Source organism: Sycon ciliatum, chromosome 3 (genome assembly GCF_964019385.1).
Source record: "Sycon ciliatum chromosome 3, ocSycCili1.1, whole genome shotgun sequence".
NCBI classification, from domain to species: domain Eukaryota; kingdom Metazoa; phylum Porifera; class Calcarea; order Leucosolenida; family Sycettidae; genus Sycon; species Sycon ciliatum.
In genome coordinates, this window is record NC_088645.1 from 10,103,674 (window position 1) to 10,120,265 (window position 16,592).

General features: G+C 44.3%; 1 protein-coding gene across 1 annotated transcript in view; it reads left to right on the forward strand.

Moving 5' to 3' along the window:
- The first annotated feature begins 9,029 nt into the window (after positions 1–9,029).
- LOC135811402 (temptin-like) overlaps positions 9,030–16,592 on the forward strand; it is a 17,548-nt gene continuing 9,985 nt past the window's right edge. The window contains exons 1-2 of the mRNA XM_065324637.1: positions 9,030–9,406; positions 14,780–14,835. Of these exons, the coding sequence (XP_065180709.1) occupies positions 9,234–9,406; positions 14,780–14,835 (229 nt within the window). The 5' untranslated portion in view covers positions 9,030–9,233. The remainder of the gene's footprint in view (positions 9,407–14,779; positions 14,836–16,592) is intronic.

Below are 16,592 nucleotides of genomic sequence, written 5' to 3' on the forward strand. Positions count from 1 at the left end.
GTTTGATTCGGCTCGTAATCGTTTCGTTGAAAACAGAAGTCAGGTTTCGCAAGTCGTAATGCAAATGTGCATGGCAACTACGAATACGGCGGCCTATCTTGGCTCGCGCACACGTGCATGGATCATGGAATCAAGGGAAAATGTGTACCTGCCAAAACCACATACAAAATTACGTGTACCTTGCCAAAAAATGTGTGCCTAACGGATTCGGAGCGTGCATGCCACGAATGAAGAGGCTTCCATTCGTGAAAACGAGCTCTCCGCGGCGACTCTGATGAATCCTCGAACCCAGGTGACGAAGCAGCATTCGTTTCGTATCCGTACGCGTGGTGCGAAAGGTCCCTACTAATACTGTACTAACAGTGTACAGCACTCCCTGATCCTTAAACTAAACGTCTTGCGGACTCTTGTTAGAACCAAGAGAACATAGTTCTGGTAGAACCTCAGTGACTGCTGGCTAGGGTGAGTGCAATTCCACCTTTCGTGGGTGAACTACCGTACTAGCACGTGCCGTCCTGTTGCCAGCTTGTCCTGTCAGTGTCAGGTCTTGGCAAGCCCCATAGGCCATACCAAGCCCAAACCAAGATCAGCTGCCTAAGGCTATGTTGCATTCTGCACTGCAACTGCACTACTCACTAACTCTATCACGGCGTGCTCCGGACCCCCCAGTGGGCCCCACTGCCCTGTGTCAGTCTAGGGACAGGCTAGGCTGGACAGTCTAGTTCAGTAGTTGTGCAACAATAATAATTATTTACTACTAGTACACGAAAGACCAGGATAGACAGGTATAAAGGCCGGGCCTACATGCGATGAGATCACGCCCGTCAACCATGGCCAGCCTCCTGGCACCGTACTCTAGCCAAGCCTACTACAGGTCTGCTCTCGATATAACAACTCTCACTTGTACATAAACCTCGTTAGTACATAAAAAAATCAAATCCCGCGCCGAAACAGCATCACTCCCACACAAAATTTGTTCTACACAACATAATCCTACATATTAAACATAAACCTCGACATAACACACGCTACGGCGGTCCCCGACGTGCGCACTCTCGATACAACATAAATTCACGTGCATGGTATGATCAAGCGGTAGCTGTAGCTACATGTAGGCAGTTTAGGCCAGTTTAGTCCTACATAACGTAAACCTCGGCATAACGCACCCTATACGCGCAGTCCCCGACGTGTACACTCTCGATACAACGTAGATTCACGTGCGCGGTACAATCAAGCTGTAGCCGTAGCTAGCCAGTTTAGTCCTATTGTGCATATTTTCTGCAGCATTGATGGTATCTGATGTCGATGGTGGTACAGTGTGTATGTTTGCACGGTTGAACCCGCCTTGTAATACCCTTCATTTTGAGGTGCATCTTGTATTTCACACACGGTTTTCTACATAACATACATGTAACTCTCGATATAACATAATGTTTGCGTGGTCCCAGAGATTACGTTATATGGAGAGTAGACCTGTAATACTATCCTTCGCCTGTACGGACCGGTGTGGACTGGGCTGTGGACTGGGCGCCTGACAAGCCGACCGAACCGACCAAACCAATCGTAGATCTACACACCCGCTGTGTAGATCATAGCCTCATGGGCCAGGGGGCTCCATTCACTGTAGACGCCAGCTGCAGGGGGCTGTCCACCGCATGCTCTAAACACTCACGTCATTACTCAAGTATTTTGAGAATGACCGGCCAGGACCCGTCACCGGCGTCAGTGCCGTCATCCGAGCTACATGTAGGTGTCGAACATTCATGTACAATGCACATGACCTGTAGTGGCGAAATGTCGGAGTTTACCTTCACTTCAGCCTTTTAGGTTCTACTATGGAACTTCTTGGTTTATAACTTTTTAAAGCAGGATGTGCCGATAAGCAGGATGTGCCGATACAAGGAGGTTCGTGAGGGTGATCAGCCAACGGGAAAAGCTAGGGTGGAGGTAAAGAAGAAGAAAATGTAAAGAGGACAAAACACTGCGCTGTACTATACGCAGGTAGGGCTGTCACTTGAGGTCGCGAAGTGAAGACTGGAACCACTCCCCACTAGTGCACTGTCCAGCGCAGAGAACGTTGCGTCGGACGACGATGTACCGAAGAACTGCACGACGCAGAACGACTGAGTACAGTAAGATCGGCGTCGTGGGACGGGCTGCTGAAGAACAGTCAGGCTAGAAAGTCACCAGCATTTTCTATTTCCATCCTCAAGCTCACCCCGCTCCACGTAACACTGACAGTATCTGTCTTTTCTTTCCTCATCATTTCTTTCCCTTGCTCATCTGCTCTCCTGTCTTCTTCTTTTGTAGTGTTCCCCTGATGCACATACATGTCATGTACATGTCTATGTAATGAGCAGTGATGCCGAAACCATTGTCGGTCGCCAAAGCTTAGTATGTCCCACCCACTCCACCATCTCCATTGGTAGCTGCTTGATAATGAACATGGCATGCCGAATCGGAAGCAAAGATTAAGAGTACGAGATTTAGCCGACCCTGATCGCACTGACTGAAGAGGACACCTCGACACCCTCTATCATCACTCAGGTTGGGATCTGTGCAACTGACAAGCAGAAACGGAGAAACATTCGCTCAGAAAGGGCCTATAGTATAGGGCTTGAAAGTGCTACGTCACAGCATAGCAACAATTTCAAAAATTCAAAAACTGGATCCAGTTTTTGTATGGATCCAAGCACATTTCAAGCGGTCTTACCCACAGCATGGTGATGTAGCCAGTGAAACTGACTGATTTGGCCACTGGGGGCGGGGTTACAACTGGTGGCGAAATAAAAGTCACACCTGCATGCGACATGAGTGGGTTGCTATGCACCCACATACGTATGCAATAGCAAAGTCACACCTTAGTGGATCCAAAAATAGAAATCTGATGTCAACTTACTACTCCATGGCCATTTTGACGTCATCACTTTCAAGCCCTTCTAGCCCATAGGCCTACACTACCGACAGTGACTGTTACAGTAGAGGAGGCGACGGTTTCAAATAGGAAATAGGTTGCAAACCGGAAAGGGCTCAATATTCACTTATCTCTTGGTATTTTGATTAGGAAACATTATGTCACAGTGAGACTACGATGTGTTTTACTCCGAGGCAAAATTTCATGGCTCTGCGATGACCAGAAGCGCCATACCAAGCAGGTGAGTTTTTGACGTGTTGCTTCGCACTGCGACTTGAGTTCTACGTCTTTCGAAAAAATCAACTTCTTGTCGTACGTAAACAGCGGCTCGCCTCTCGTCAAGAAAGCACCGTATACCGATGAAAACTGGAAGAACACACAAGGTTTATTGTTGCTCTGTGCTGGCTGTCGTGGTGCGATAGCAATCACCTAATTTCAGAACCCAGAGTGAACTTGACATGCACACCAAAACCTTTTCCGGTTTGGAGCCACCTCGGTGACAACAATTAAAATTTGAGGGCAACTTGGAGGCAACGGGCCAACACAAAGGAGTGGCTCAGTTCGATCGACTCTGACCTCAGAGCAAACTTCAACATGCCAGTTTCCTTCTTCCAACATATTTTCGAGTGAACGATCCACGCTGATAATCGGTTCGGGTTTACACAATTAGTCACACCGTTCCTATTCATTAGACTAATTTTTGAAACCGCCTACCATGGTGACGGCTGAGCAGTAGACCTACCTTTTGATCTTCTGTCAAAGTAGTTCTGAGTTCTGTCTTGAGTAACCATTGGTAACTCAGTTGTGTAGCGCGTCTAGTGAAGTGCTATCGCTGATTTTGGTGACTCACGAGTCACGAATCACGATCACGTGTAGCATAGATCTACGCTGACTGTACTTGGTGCCTTTCTAGGGCCGCGTTCAACATCAACTGACAACTGTTCAAACAAATTTTATAAAGAGATTAGTTGAAGTGTACGTGTCCCATTAGAACGGTTTCTATCATTTCGAGAGTTTTTCAGTGGAATTGTCATGGCGATGATGACGTCCGATCAGATCGACCCTGGTACCATCTCCACGTAGTACGTGACGTAGCTATTCCAAATTCTTCGAAACTAATCCACCTCTCCCATCGGGTGAGGTTGTGGAGTTTCGAGGAGCTTCGTTTTTCTGAAGAGGCCAATAACTTTGAATAAGGCCACCTCTTCAGAAAAACGAAACTCCTCGAAAGAGTGACGAACGCGCCCTAGTTCTTGCGACTTTTTATCATTTAGAAAACAAAAGCGATCCTGTCAGCTTTTCTATTATTGTGTTCACATGGCGCTACCTATTATTATAAACGACACCGCTATTCAGACACTTTGTCTACGTAGCTACGTAAGTTTCTACGTAAGATGCTCGGTACCTGGTCCTGGACCAGGGAGCTACTCCATGGCTCCTACCATCGCGCGGCCGGCTGGCCGCATGCGTGTGCATTGCAGACTTTTTGTTGTTGCCTTTTCGGATGTGCATGCACGACGAACTTCCTTCTTTGGAACTGCTTCTTGCATGAGCTGTTTCGGATATTTCGTCTCCTGGCCTGGCTTATTTCGTTTCGGCGCTGCTGAGACCTCCTTTCGCGGAATATTACTCAATGACAGGTGAGTTGACCAGTTCACTTTGATTCATTTGCTTGTGTCGACTCTTTCATTTACGAAAAGTGTGCTGATTTTGGGCGGAATGAAATAAATAATGGAAAAGCTGACAGGATCTCCTTTCTAAATTTAGCTTTTCCGCTGCCGAAGCCTCCTTTTACGGAATACTCAATGACAGGTGATCTCTGAGTTGACCAGTTTCCTTCGATTCATTTGCTTATGCTCACCCTTTCATTTACGGAAACGTGTGCTGATTTTATTCGGATTTAGATCCATTTTTTATCTCTTTGCCCTTGCCTACAGTGTGCGAAGTACGCGAGTTCACCTTCTTGACAGTAAGGCTTATGTTAGATGTGTTGTCGAAATACTCATATCCATTGCACATTATTACGTTACAAGTAAGGCTGGTCAGTGGCATATTAGAGAGGTTCTGCTACACGGAACTACGTACTAAATTCCGTGTCAACTGCAGTGAAGTTTGACACGGATTTTTCCTACGTTGCACCGGTTCTGCTGCACGTAGCATGCTCGAAGCATGCACGAACACCCCGCCACATGTACTCTGTACGCTCACTTTTCACACGGAGTCCAGTCCGTGTGAAGCGAGCTTCACACGGAAAACGGTATGAAAAAATCCGTATCAAACTAAATCCCGTACCGCGGCGAAGTTTCCATACGTACTTTGGCACGTTATACCGTGTGGCAGAACCTCACTACTATCGTTGGCAGTTCCCAATCTGGAGGGAAAGGTTCAAGGACTCATTGACCGAGTTTGCCAAATAAATTCGCATATCAAGGAAAATCTCCATTGTGGAGAGGTTCAGTAACTTGTTTGCTTCATACGAAACGAGAAAATGGGTGCAGTCTCGTGAAAATCTCGTACTTGTATGATTGCATTTGTTTACTCGAGTCTGGGCTGTTTGATTTGTGAGTACCGCCGAGATTGCACTGCCCCAAATCAAGTTTCGTGCCGCTAATGCAAGAATTACGATCTGCAATCTGTTTGTAGTACCTGTAGTACCTGCAAGAATGTGCAGTCCGTGTATCGTACTTTCTCTGTTGCTGTTTCAGTTGCTGTCATGTTGCTAAAGAAAGGTTCAGTAGAGAGGTTCTGCAAAACGAAAATTCGAACGAAGTTTCGCGACAGTCCTTGCGAAAGTGTGTACGAATTTTTGCACGAACTTTGCGTTCTGCACATTTTCGTAGTTTGCGCGGGCCAAGTGCACGTACGCCATGACCCGATCTCACGAAATTTCCTACCACAGTTCATTTCGTGTTCCCTGCAAGTTTCGCTTCCAAAGTTGCGAAAGTTCGTGCGAAGTTTCGCACCTCCTGATGTAGAGGGAAAGTTTGTACGCATTTTCGTTTTGCAGAACCTCTCTAGTGACTCTTTTGTTTGATAGGAGACAAGTCAATGAGTCGGTGTGGCTTAGAATCTTTCGCTGTAGAATAAATCTATTCGTATGTCTATTTGAGAAATAATTGTATTCACTGGTTATAAAATAGGTTAAGACAAACTCACAGAATAAATACCATCGGTCCCTTGGTGTTCGTCCTAAAGAGGTTCGACTGTATATCATTCATACTCACCAAAAGATGTGTAAGATTTTATTATCATGGAGTGCCTTGTTTATCTCTCAGTATCAGTACCTCCAACCATAGCCTTGACCCTTTTATCCTCAGGATCAGTGTAGTTGTTGGAACGAGGTGTCGGACTCAGCAATGTATTTGTTTACATTTTAATACATGTTTATTGTTCCTCCTTTGCTGTGTTGTTTTAGAAAATCGTGGACTAACAGTTTGAAGGTTGGGGAAATCTGAAATATCTGAAAGGCACGACTCATGCATAACCTTCCTAGGGGCTCCCGTAAGAAGACCATAGATCTGTGGGAAGCACCCTAGTAAAAAAAATTCACGGTTCGCGTGAGACTCTGCTGGAAGCCGGGCTTTCCGCATCCGTAGGAACGCCACCACCCTTCAAGGATCAAGGCGCAGCCTAGTAAAATAGAAGTAAATAATAATAATAAGAAAGGTTTGCTCCCCACACCGGAGCTCGCGCTATTCCGCCGACTTTACTTGACACTTGACTGACTCACGACTGCCATCCAGAGCACACGAGAAGTCCATCGAACCTTCGACTCGGCAAACCTGCAAGAAAGCACCACTCCCTGCTCAATACACAGTGTTTCGGGGAATTCATCCCTCATCAGTTGAGCTTGAGTAGGCTGAGGAAGATTGTGCCTGAAGAGCACTACTTATATAGTGCTCTCCAGGCACAAACATCACCAGGGATACAAACTTTAATACAGAGACGCTCCGCTTCCAGCGCGACAAACACCTCGTGAACACCAGATAGTAGCGTGAGTCAGTGTCGCTCCTGGACGGTGAGACAGACGTCGAGGACCCTCGGTCATTCGCAACGCTGTCACCTCCAAACCAACTAGTCGCAAGCCCGCGCTGGGCACAACAGTACGAAGTAATGGTTGCGACTTCGGCGATGATTTGTAAGAAAGGTTTGCTCCCCACACCGGAGCGTCTCTGTATTAAAGTTTGTATCCCTGGTGATGTTTGTGCCTGGAGAGCACTATATAAGTAGTGCTCTTCAGGCACAATCTTCCTCAGCCTACTCAAGCTCAACTGATGAGGGGTGAATTCCCCGAAACACTGTGTATTGAGCAGGGAGTGGTGCTTTCTTGCAGGTTTGCCGAGTCGAAGGTTCGATGGACTTCTCGTGTGCTCTGGATGGCAGTCGTGAGTCAGTCAAGTGTCAAGTAAAGTCGGCGGAATAGCGCGAGCTCCGGTGTGGGGAGCAAACCTTTCTTACAAATCATCGCCGAAGTCGCAACCACTACTTCGTAATAATAATAAGACAAATTTATGACAGAGTCATGAAATTCTGCAACAGCAACATGCACAGAGTGAACTCCGTATAAAAAAGTATAACCACCACTACTCACATGTTCCCCCGCAGGAGAACATGCATTATCATGCTAGTGCCATTTTCTGCCAGAAAAGGCTTGCACATCAATGCGTATAATACGGTATTGATATGATCAAGAGTGCATAAACCTCTTGATATGATGTGAAGGCCATCATTTACATAATTATTGATACAGGCAAGAGTACATAACCCCGGGGTTATGTACTCTTGATATAGGGCATTCCATTGATTGGTGACAGAAAAAACAAAAGAAATTATAGCAATAAAAACTGCTTTATGGCAGTTTTCTAAAAAAAGTTATTGTGTTCTAGTCCATGGACCCCGTCCAAAAAGTAAGAAATTACCGAAATGTGATAGCTGGAAATTAAAATTTCACACAAAACCTCACAATAATCACACACAGAATTAAAAGCTACTGTACATGTAGAAGACCTTTTCCCCTCGTGATCCTCTTTCCTATGCATGCATGTTGCCAATTGTTGGTGCAGTACAAGTTAAAGTTGAAAGCAGCATTTCAAGTGTTGTGATCATTGTGAGGTTTTGGGTGAAATTTTAATTTCCAGCTATCACATTTCGGTAATTTCTTACTTTTTGGACGGGGTCCATGGACTAGAACACAATAACTTTTTTTAGAAAACTGCCATAAAGCAGTTTTTATTGCTATAATCTGAATGGTGATGTACATGTACACGTGATAGGTACGTGACAAGTGTGATCTAGCGCATGCTAGCCTATAGAATATAAAAAATTAAATAAAATATCTCTGCACTGCACGCTGCGCGAAGTGCATGACTTGTAGAGGAGACGGCTCGATACCGGAACGTTTTGACAGCCAAATTTGTATAGACCCAAAACGATCATCAACGTTGATTTTTCACTCGAAATATGTTTGTGGAAGGAAACTGGCATGTTGAAGTTTGCTCTGGGGCCAGAGTCAATCGAACTGAGCCACTCCTTTGTGTTGACCCATTGCCTCCAAGTTGCCCAATTTTTCGCTTCAAAAAAGTTCAAATCAGAGGTGGCTCCAAACCGGACACGTTTTAGAGTGCCCGTCAAATTCACTCTGGGTCTGAAATTAGGTAATTGCTATCGCTCCACGACGGCCAGTACAGAGTAACAATAAGCCTTGTGTGTGCTTCCATTAGTTTTGATTGGTATGCGGTGCTTTATTGTCGAGAGGCGAGCCGCTGTTTACCTGCGACAAGAAGTTGATTTTTCGAAAGTCGTAAAACTCAAGTCGCAGTGCGAAGCAACACGTCAAAAACTCACCTGCTTGATATGGCGCTTCTGGTCATCGCAGAGCCATGAAATTTTGGCTCGGAGTATAACACATCGTAGTCTCACTGTGACATATGTTTTCTAATCAAAATACCAAGAGAGAAAGTGAATATTGAGTCCGTTCCGGTTTGCAACCTATTTCCTATTTGAAACCGTCGCCTCTACACGATATCACAGTCATCATGTCAGAGCGGGTTTTGCTCATACTGCACGTCACGTCAACAAACCTCGTTTCCTGTTCTGAAGTGAAGGTTCTGAAGTGGCTAAAAAAACATTACCAGCTGACTTCGCACTCCAGCTCGTATGAAAGACTTCGCTGCTTGTATTCCTTCAAACATTATCATCTATCGAGTTGACCGAGCTAGCTGGACGGTTCTGGAGCTCCAAGTTCTGGAAGTGCTTCATTCCCAAATTCAGGCGAACTCGTTCCTGCAGCCAGTGTCAGTTGGGTGAACCACTGTCAATCATGTCGCGAGGTGTCTCTCTGCTGACCTCGCTGCTCTGTTCGCTATGCTTGTTGGCGATGACGCAGTGGCGGAGCACCGCCGGGTACTCGCGCAACCTGAAGTACATTCCCAACGTCGGAGAGCATAAGGGAGACCACTCCTACGTCCCGGCGCCGTTCGGTGTGGCCAACAGGTAAGGCCGGCCGGTTCTTGCTCGCGTCCTTGGCAGGTGACACTGTACTGGGACTGTAATTGTACAAAACTTCGGCATTTCACGATTTTCGGCAATGATTACTAATTTTTGGTTTTCGGCATGGGGTATTAATACAGTCCGACAGTCGTCCCTCTCTAATCCGGAACCTTTTGCTACGGCATTTTCTGCTGGATTAACGAGGGTGCTGGATTAAGAAATCCTGCCCTCTGACCCGGCCCTACCCAATTGCATGCATGTATCATAATATGTATGTCAAAACGCAGGGTTTTTCCGTGTCGACCCAAGTATTTGGTGCACGGCTTTATATTCTCAATTGTTCTCCGGGAATATACACAGTGATAAAGTAAAACAGAGAACATGTTCACATGTACTCTTGCACACACACGCACACACACACACACACACACACACACACACACACACACACACACACACACACACACACGCACACGCACACACACACACACACACACACACACACACACACACACACCTGAAAATAGGCAGGACACTACTCCTTGCTAAATAAAAAAAAAAAAAGTATGGTTGACTGCCGTTGTCTCCTGGACAAGCCTAGCCTGGCCTGGCAAGGAGTGCACCTGTACGGTACGCGATTTACGACTGCCGGATTATGAAATCAAACTACGTGCAGTTTGAGCGATTCGTTTCAAAAAGTCACTGCCGGAGGCAGAATTCAAGTGCCGGATTAAGATGTAGGAATTGAACGAAAAAAATCGGTTTCGTCAGAAAGTGCGCCGGTTGGCAAGGGTTCCGGATAAACAAATGCCGGATTAGAGAGGGACGACTGTACTAGCAAGAGTACATCGCCAAAGCCGAATACTACTCCAAAACCGGAAAACTTCAGTGGAGACTATTTTTGGTGCAGGTGATTTTCACCTGAAATAAAACGTGACTTAAAATTCAACAATGCCATGCCACACAGTGTGCAAAATGCATTTTTGGATCTGAAAAACTGGTTTACCGAAAATTTTGCACTACCGAACCGTTGATTTTTGGGAATACGGAAAATATCACACCACCGAAAATTCCCGGTTTCCCAGTATGTACTCTTCCGTGTATCCCTTGGGCTTGGGGCTGGTGTGGAGTGCCGGAAAAAACAACTTGAATAAGTAGTAGTGTAGTACTGTGCAAGCACTGGTCCACAACTGTAGCCTCAATGCAAACTAGAATAATCATGTAAAAAGGCGACTTGGAGACAATAATCTTGATAATGCAATGAATAAGACTATAATATTATGTGCACTCATATCACAACCGTAGGGACAAATTAGTATTCAGAACGTTTTCTTGTCACAATTATCAATGGAATTTGCGACTAAAGACTAAATGACTAAGCGACTATTAAAATGGTTGTGATATGAGTGCACATAGAGTTTTATTCATTGCAAACTAGAACAGTTACTGTTTGTACAGCTTGCAGCCCACTGGATGCAAACGTTCCGTTTCGAATCTTCATGTAATCTAGCCACTGTTTGCCGCTCAGTATTACACGCTCATTGGTTTCCGCTCCCTGCCTGCGTTCCGTACAAAGCAAGGGGGTCGGAGGACACGTTGAATTCACACCGGTGTTGACTTTCTCGCTTCTTTTCGCTGGAACTGCAAGTCTACAAATTGTCGGCCTATTCAAATTTCGGCCTCCCAGGGCTAAAACGCATTTCGGCTGCAACAATTTTTTGGCCTGCACTGCTGCTGCCTGTGTGCACTGTCACATTGAACATTTTAAAATAAATGAATAAATGCCGCGGACACAGCAATTATATTTAAAACACTGAACCTTGCAAAGCAAAATTTCGGCGGCAACAAATGTTCGGCCAAATATGATCAGGTCGAAAATAGCTGAAATTAGATATGCGCCGAATGTTTGTTGATTTACAGTGCCCATTGTTTAAAAATGGAAGTATCCGTGGGAAGAAGCTGCAGTTATCGTCCACCCTCACTGTGATGCAATGTATTAACCTAAAGTCACATGACCTCATCAGGGAAGTGTGTTTCAATGAGTCGTAAGAATCTTTGCCCGCTGTTCGTGGCTACTGTCTTACTGTAATTGAAAGGTGGGTTATACGGAAGCGGAAAGGTGGTTCTTGACCAGGGAGTTGTACGACTCCTTGTTCTTGACCTGCCCGGTAAGCGAACCCGTCGAATTTTTTTAATTTTTTTATTATTCAAATAATCTACGTGGAGACAAGAGAGCTTGGAAGCTCAGGGCCCTACGCTATGCTTTTTTGCCTTGATGACCTAGACAAAAAAAGCATAGGGATGCTATAAATTCTTTAAAAAATTCCTTTTTTTTTAGACCTAACCTGGGATTCGAACCCGCACTATCGCGCGCCCTGCATGCAATCCCCGATACACTTCGCATACATACTAATTCTATATATGCTGTTTGCATTATGCAGAGCTCACTGACTTGTCAGTTTGAGCACTCTGGCAAGGTACGTTCGGGCCTGATTGGAAATTTTTATTTCCATTGCTATCAGGTTCGGCCTCATTTCCTCTGTGCTGCGCTGATGAGTCCACAAAGGACGAAACAGTTCTGTCCGCAGATTGAGTATTTCGCTCCTGCTCTTGTAGCAGTTGAGCACTCTTGCGTGGGGTAGTGCCTTTGCTGTTTGCATTATGCAGAGCTCACTGACTTGTCAGTTTGAGCACTCTGGCAAGGTACGTTCGGGCCTGATTGGAAATTTTTATTTCCATTGCTATCAGGTTCGGCCTCATTTCCTCTGTGCTGCGCTGATGAGTCCACAAAGGACGAAACAGTTCTGTCCGCAGATTGAGTATTTCGCTCCTGCTCTTGTAGCAGTTGAGCACTCTTGCGTGGGGTAGTGCCTTTGCTGTTTGCATTATGCAGAGCTCACTGACTTGTCAGTTTGAGCACTCTGGCAAGGTACGTTCGGGCCTGATTGGAAATTTTTATTTCCATTGCTATCAGGTTCGGCCTCATTTCCTCTGTGCTGCGCTGATGAGTCCACAAAGGACGAAACAGTTCTGTCCGCAGATTGAGTACTAATTCTATATATATATTTATTTCACTCAACTCGTGGTTCATGACCAATTGGCACGCAAAGTGCGAGAGAGGGGTGATAGCCAACCACGGCAAGAAAAGAAAAGAAAGGAATATAGAAAAAGAGAAGAAAGAAGGATAGACAAGAATACAGCAATGAGATCCTATCGTACTACATTATGCGATCGGAGTGCATTTTTAAAGCTGGAAAGACATTTTGATGTCTTAACATGCTGGGGAAGTTGCAGCCAAAGGCTGTAGGACAAAAACAGAGGAGAGCTGGTAAATGCGGCTGAATTAGCACAGGGAAGTGAGAGACTATTACGAGTGGACCGGGACAGAGAAAACCAATTGAATACGGAGAGATGAATGGGAATTTTACCTAGGCGAATTCTGTGGATCAAAACGCAAAGCTGCTGTTTGCGATTATCTTGCAGTGGCTGAGTATTGCTGATACAATAGAGCTCAAGACTAGGAAATAAACGCTGCTTGTTAAACAATATTTTAAGAAGAGATTTATGTTGGATTTCAAGTTTGTTCACAAGATGTTGACTTAGACTACACCAAGACTGACATGCATACTGGAAAATAGGTAATAGATACGAGCGATAAAACATAGAACGGCATTCTTCCAAGTTGCTTCACGTTATGATCTTGCATTTGAAAGCCCTATTTGAATATGCATTGTGGCCAGCCGTCTTTGATGGTACGCTACGGTACGGGATAGGTACGGGACAGGTACAATCGAGGGTAATACGACACCGTCTACCGCCTTGATGACGGCAAAAAAAGCATACTTGTAGGGATGTTATAAATTTTTCAATTCTCCTATTTTTTTTCAGGCATATCCTGGGATTCGAAACCGCATTATCGCCCTACATGCATTCCCCCATACACTTCGCATTCATACCCATTCTTCCAAGTTGCTTCACGTTATGATCTTGCGTTTGAAAGCCCTATTTGAGTATTGCGCCAGCTGTATGTGGCCAGCTGTGTTTGATGGTACGGTACGGGTACGGGACAGATACGGGATAGCGCCAGGCGCGACACAAACAAACAAACAAACACACAAATACCAAATTAAAGCTGTGTGGACCCTGGCTAGCGCCAGACGTTACTGAAGTAACGTCTTCTGCATAGCTACGGGAATACAAGTTTAATAATAGCTATGAATGCCGCAGAAATCACCACGCAACATGACAATTAGTTCAAGGTTTGGTTTTGTGTGTTTCCAAAATCGATTTTCACGCTCCGATCATCAGTGGAAATACGGAACTGAAGAGATCAAGGGAAAAACAAAGGTTAAAAATCCAAAGAAGTGTGACACATGACGGGTAACTTGTGGTAAGTATTACAAAAAGTGAGAACTAAAATAAAATAAAGAGTAAGTGTGACAAACGGGCATGAACAGTGCAGAAACAACTCATGAACACGGGGTGCAAACTCACGAAAATAACCTAAGTGCTAAAACATGTTCTTTTTGCTTATTATTGCTTTTTGCTTATTATTATCATTTTTTTATACCAGATAGTATTGCACTGCCTGTTTTTCTATTTCTTGATTGCATCTTTCTCTCTCTCTATCTCCCATGTACTCTAGTCCTTCAGTGTATCTGTCCCGCGCACTGATTTGAGAATTTGCGCAATCTGAGAATTCCCCCAGAATGCGCAAGCAATCTGCAGATTGTGCAGGCATGCTAGCATATTCTGGGAACTTTCAGATTGCGCCTCGCACGGATTCGCTGTGCTCTTCATGTTTTTTCAACGAAATTCACAGACTGTGCCCACAGATTGTATATCACGGCCACATGGATTCGCTGTGCTCTTCATGTTTTTCAGAGACGTTTGCAGATAGCGCTCCATAAGGATTCGCTGTGCTCTTCATGATTTTCAACGAAATCCACAGATTGCACCCCACATAAATTTGTTGTGCTCTTCAGGTTTTCAACGAAATGCACAGATTGCGCCCACAGATTGCGCCCCACATGAATTTGCTGTGCTCTTTATGGTTTTCAACGAAATCCACAGCTGGCACGAACCACATTTTCTTTGCCGATAAACTCAAAAATGCAGTCAAACTTACTCCAAAAGATGTCCCCACCCTAGCGACCTTGAACAATAAAAACACTGATCAGACAGCGTCAGATGCTGTCTGATTCTGTCTGGTGGTTTTGACATGGAACCGTGCATAACGGCGGAGAAGGACTTGGTTGTGTCATTGTTTTGTGAATATTGTATTGCAGGCTCTGGTCCACTGGACATAGAGAGCACTATATGCAGCCTGATGGTCTCGCACAACTGTCTATTGTTGATGGCTGCATGTTCATACAGGACATGCCAGTCAATCGGTCATATCGACAGCTGCGATGGCAACCCAGATCATGGTGGTAAGTACAGGGGAACTCTGATAGGGGAACTCTGATAGGGGAACTCTGATAGGGGAACTCTGATAGGGGAACTCTGATAGGGGAACTCTGATAGGGGAACTCTGATAGGGGAACTCTGATAGGGGAACTCTGATAGGGGAACTCTGAGATAATTATAGCAATAAAAACTGCTTTATGGCAGTTTTCTAAAAAAGTTATTGTGTTCTAGTCCATGGACCCCGTCTAAAAAGTAAGAAATTAACGAAATGTGATAGCCGAAAATTAAAATTTCACACAAAACCTCACAATAATCACACACAGAATGAAAAGCTACATGTAAAAGACCTTTTCCCCTCGTGATCCTCAGCATTTTTACCTCACAATAATCACTGTGACACAACACTTGAAATGCTGCTTTCAACACTTGTAGTACTGCACCAACAATTGGCAACATGCATGTTATGCATGCATAGCCATAGGAAAGAGGATCACGAGGGGAAAAGGTCTTTTACATGTAGCTTTTCATTCTGTGTGTGATTATTGTGAGGTTTTGTGTGAAATTTTAATTTTCGGCTATCACATTTCGTTAATTTCTTACTTTTTAGACGGGGTCCATGGACTAGAACACAATAACTGTTTTAGAAAACTGCCATAAAGCAGTTTTTATTGCTATAATTTATTTTGTTTTTTCTGTCACCAATCAATGGAATGCCCTATATTACAAATACTATATCAATATTAGGGCTGAAACAATTATACCGATAACTCGCATATCGATCGTTAAGAGTGCAATCGATAATCGTTAGTGTTTAAAACGAGTGCTAACGATTTTTTATGCATGCATACCAGTGACAGTGTTCTAGCCCTTGCACTCCATCCGATAGTGGATATGAGTGCAACCATGTACTTTCAAGTGCAGTAAAATTGATTTGTGGCTTTAAAAGAGATCTGGAGAGAAGACTTTGCCTTTTCGGTTCATTTGTGGGAGAAGTTGGAGATGAGAAAAGTTGCCAGAGGGTGATGACAAGATTCTTCGCTCTAGAAACAACATGAAATTCTCTACTTGAGTACTAATAGTTCATGTTCGATAGAGCTGACAAGAATCGATAAAACCAATATATCGATCGTTAATGATATTAGTTGATCGTTAGGAGTTATTGAATGATCGTTTCAGCCCTAATCAATATGTAAATTTAAACTAAATGATGGCCTTCACATCATATCAAGAGCACATAAAGGGTTTATGTACATATCAATACCGTATTATACGCATTGATGTGCAAGCCTTTTCTTGCAGAAAATGGCATAATGCATGTTCTTCTGCGGGGAACCATGTGAGTATGTAGTGGTGGACCGTGGTGATACTTTTTTATACGGAGGTCATTCTGTGCATGTTGCTGTAGCAGAATTTCATGACTGTCATAAAATTGTCTTGCCTTTCAGATATTTCAGATTTCCCCACCCTCGATCAGATTTATTTGAGAAATGTAACCAGGTGCGTGTCGCAGATGTTTTTGTTGATTCTGTGTTTATAATGGTTTATAATCATGGGTTTTCGTGATAAGGTCATTCTGCATCATATTGCACTGAAATTGTAATCCTGTTGATGTCGATACAACTTTTGGAAGTAGTTCAATGACTTCAAACTGTTAGTCCACGATTTTCTAAAACAACACAGCAAAGGAGGAACAATAAATATGACTGTATTAAAATGTAAACAAATACATTGCTGAGTCCGACACCTCGTTCCAACAACTAGTCGAACCTCTTTAGGACGA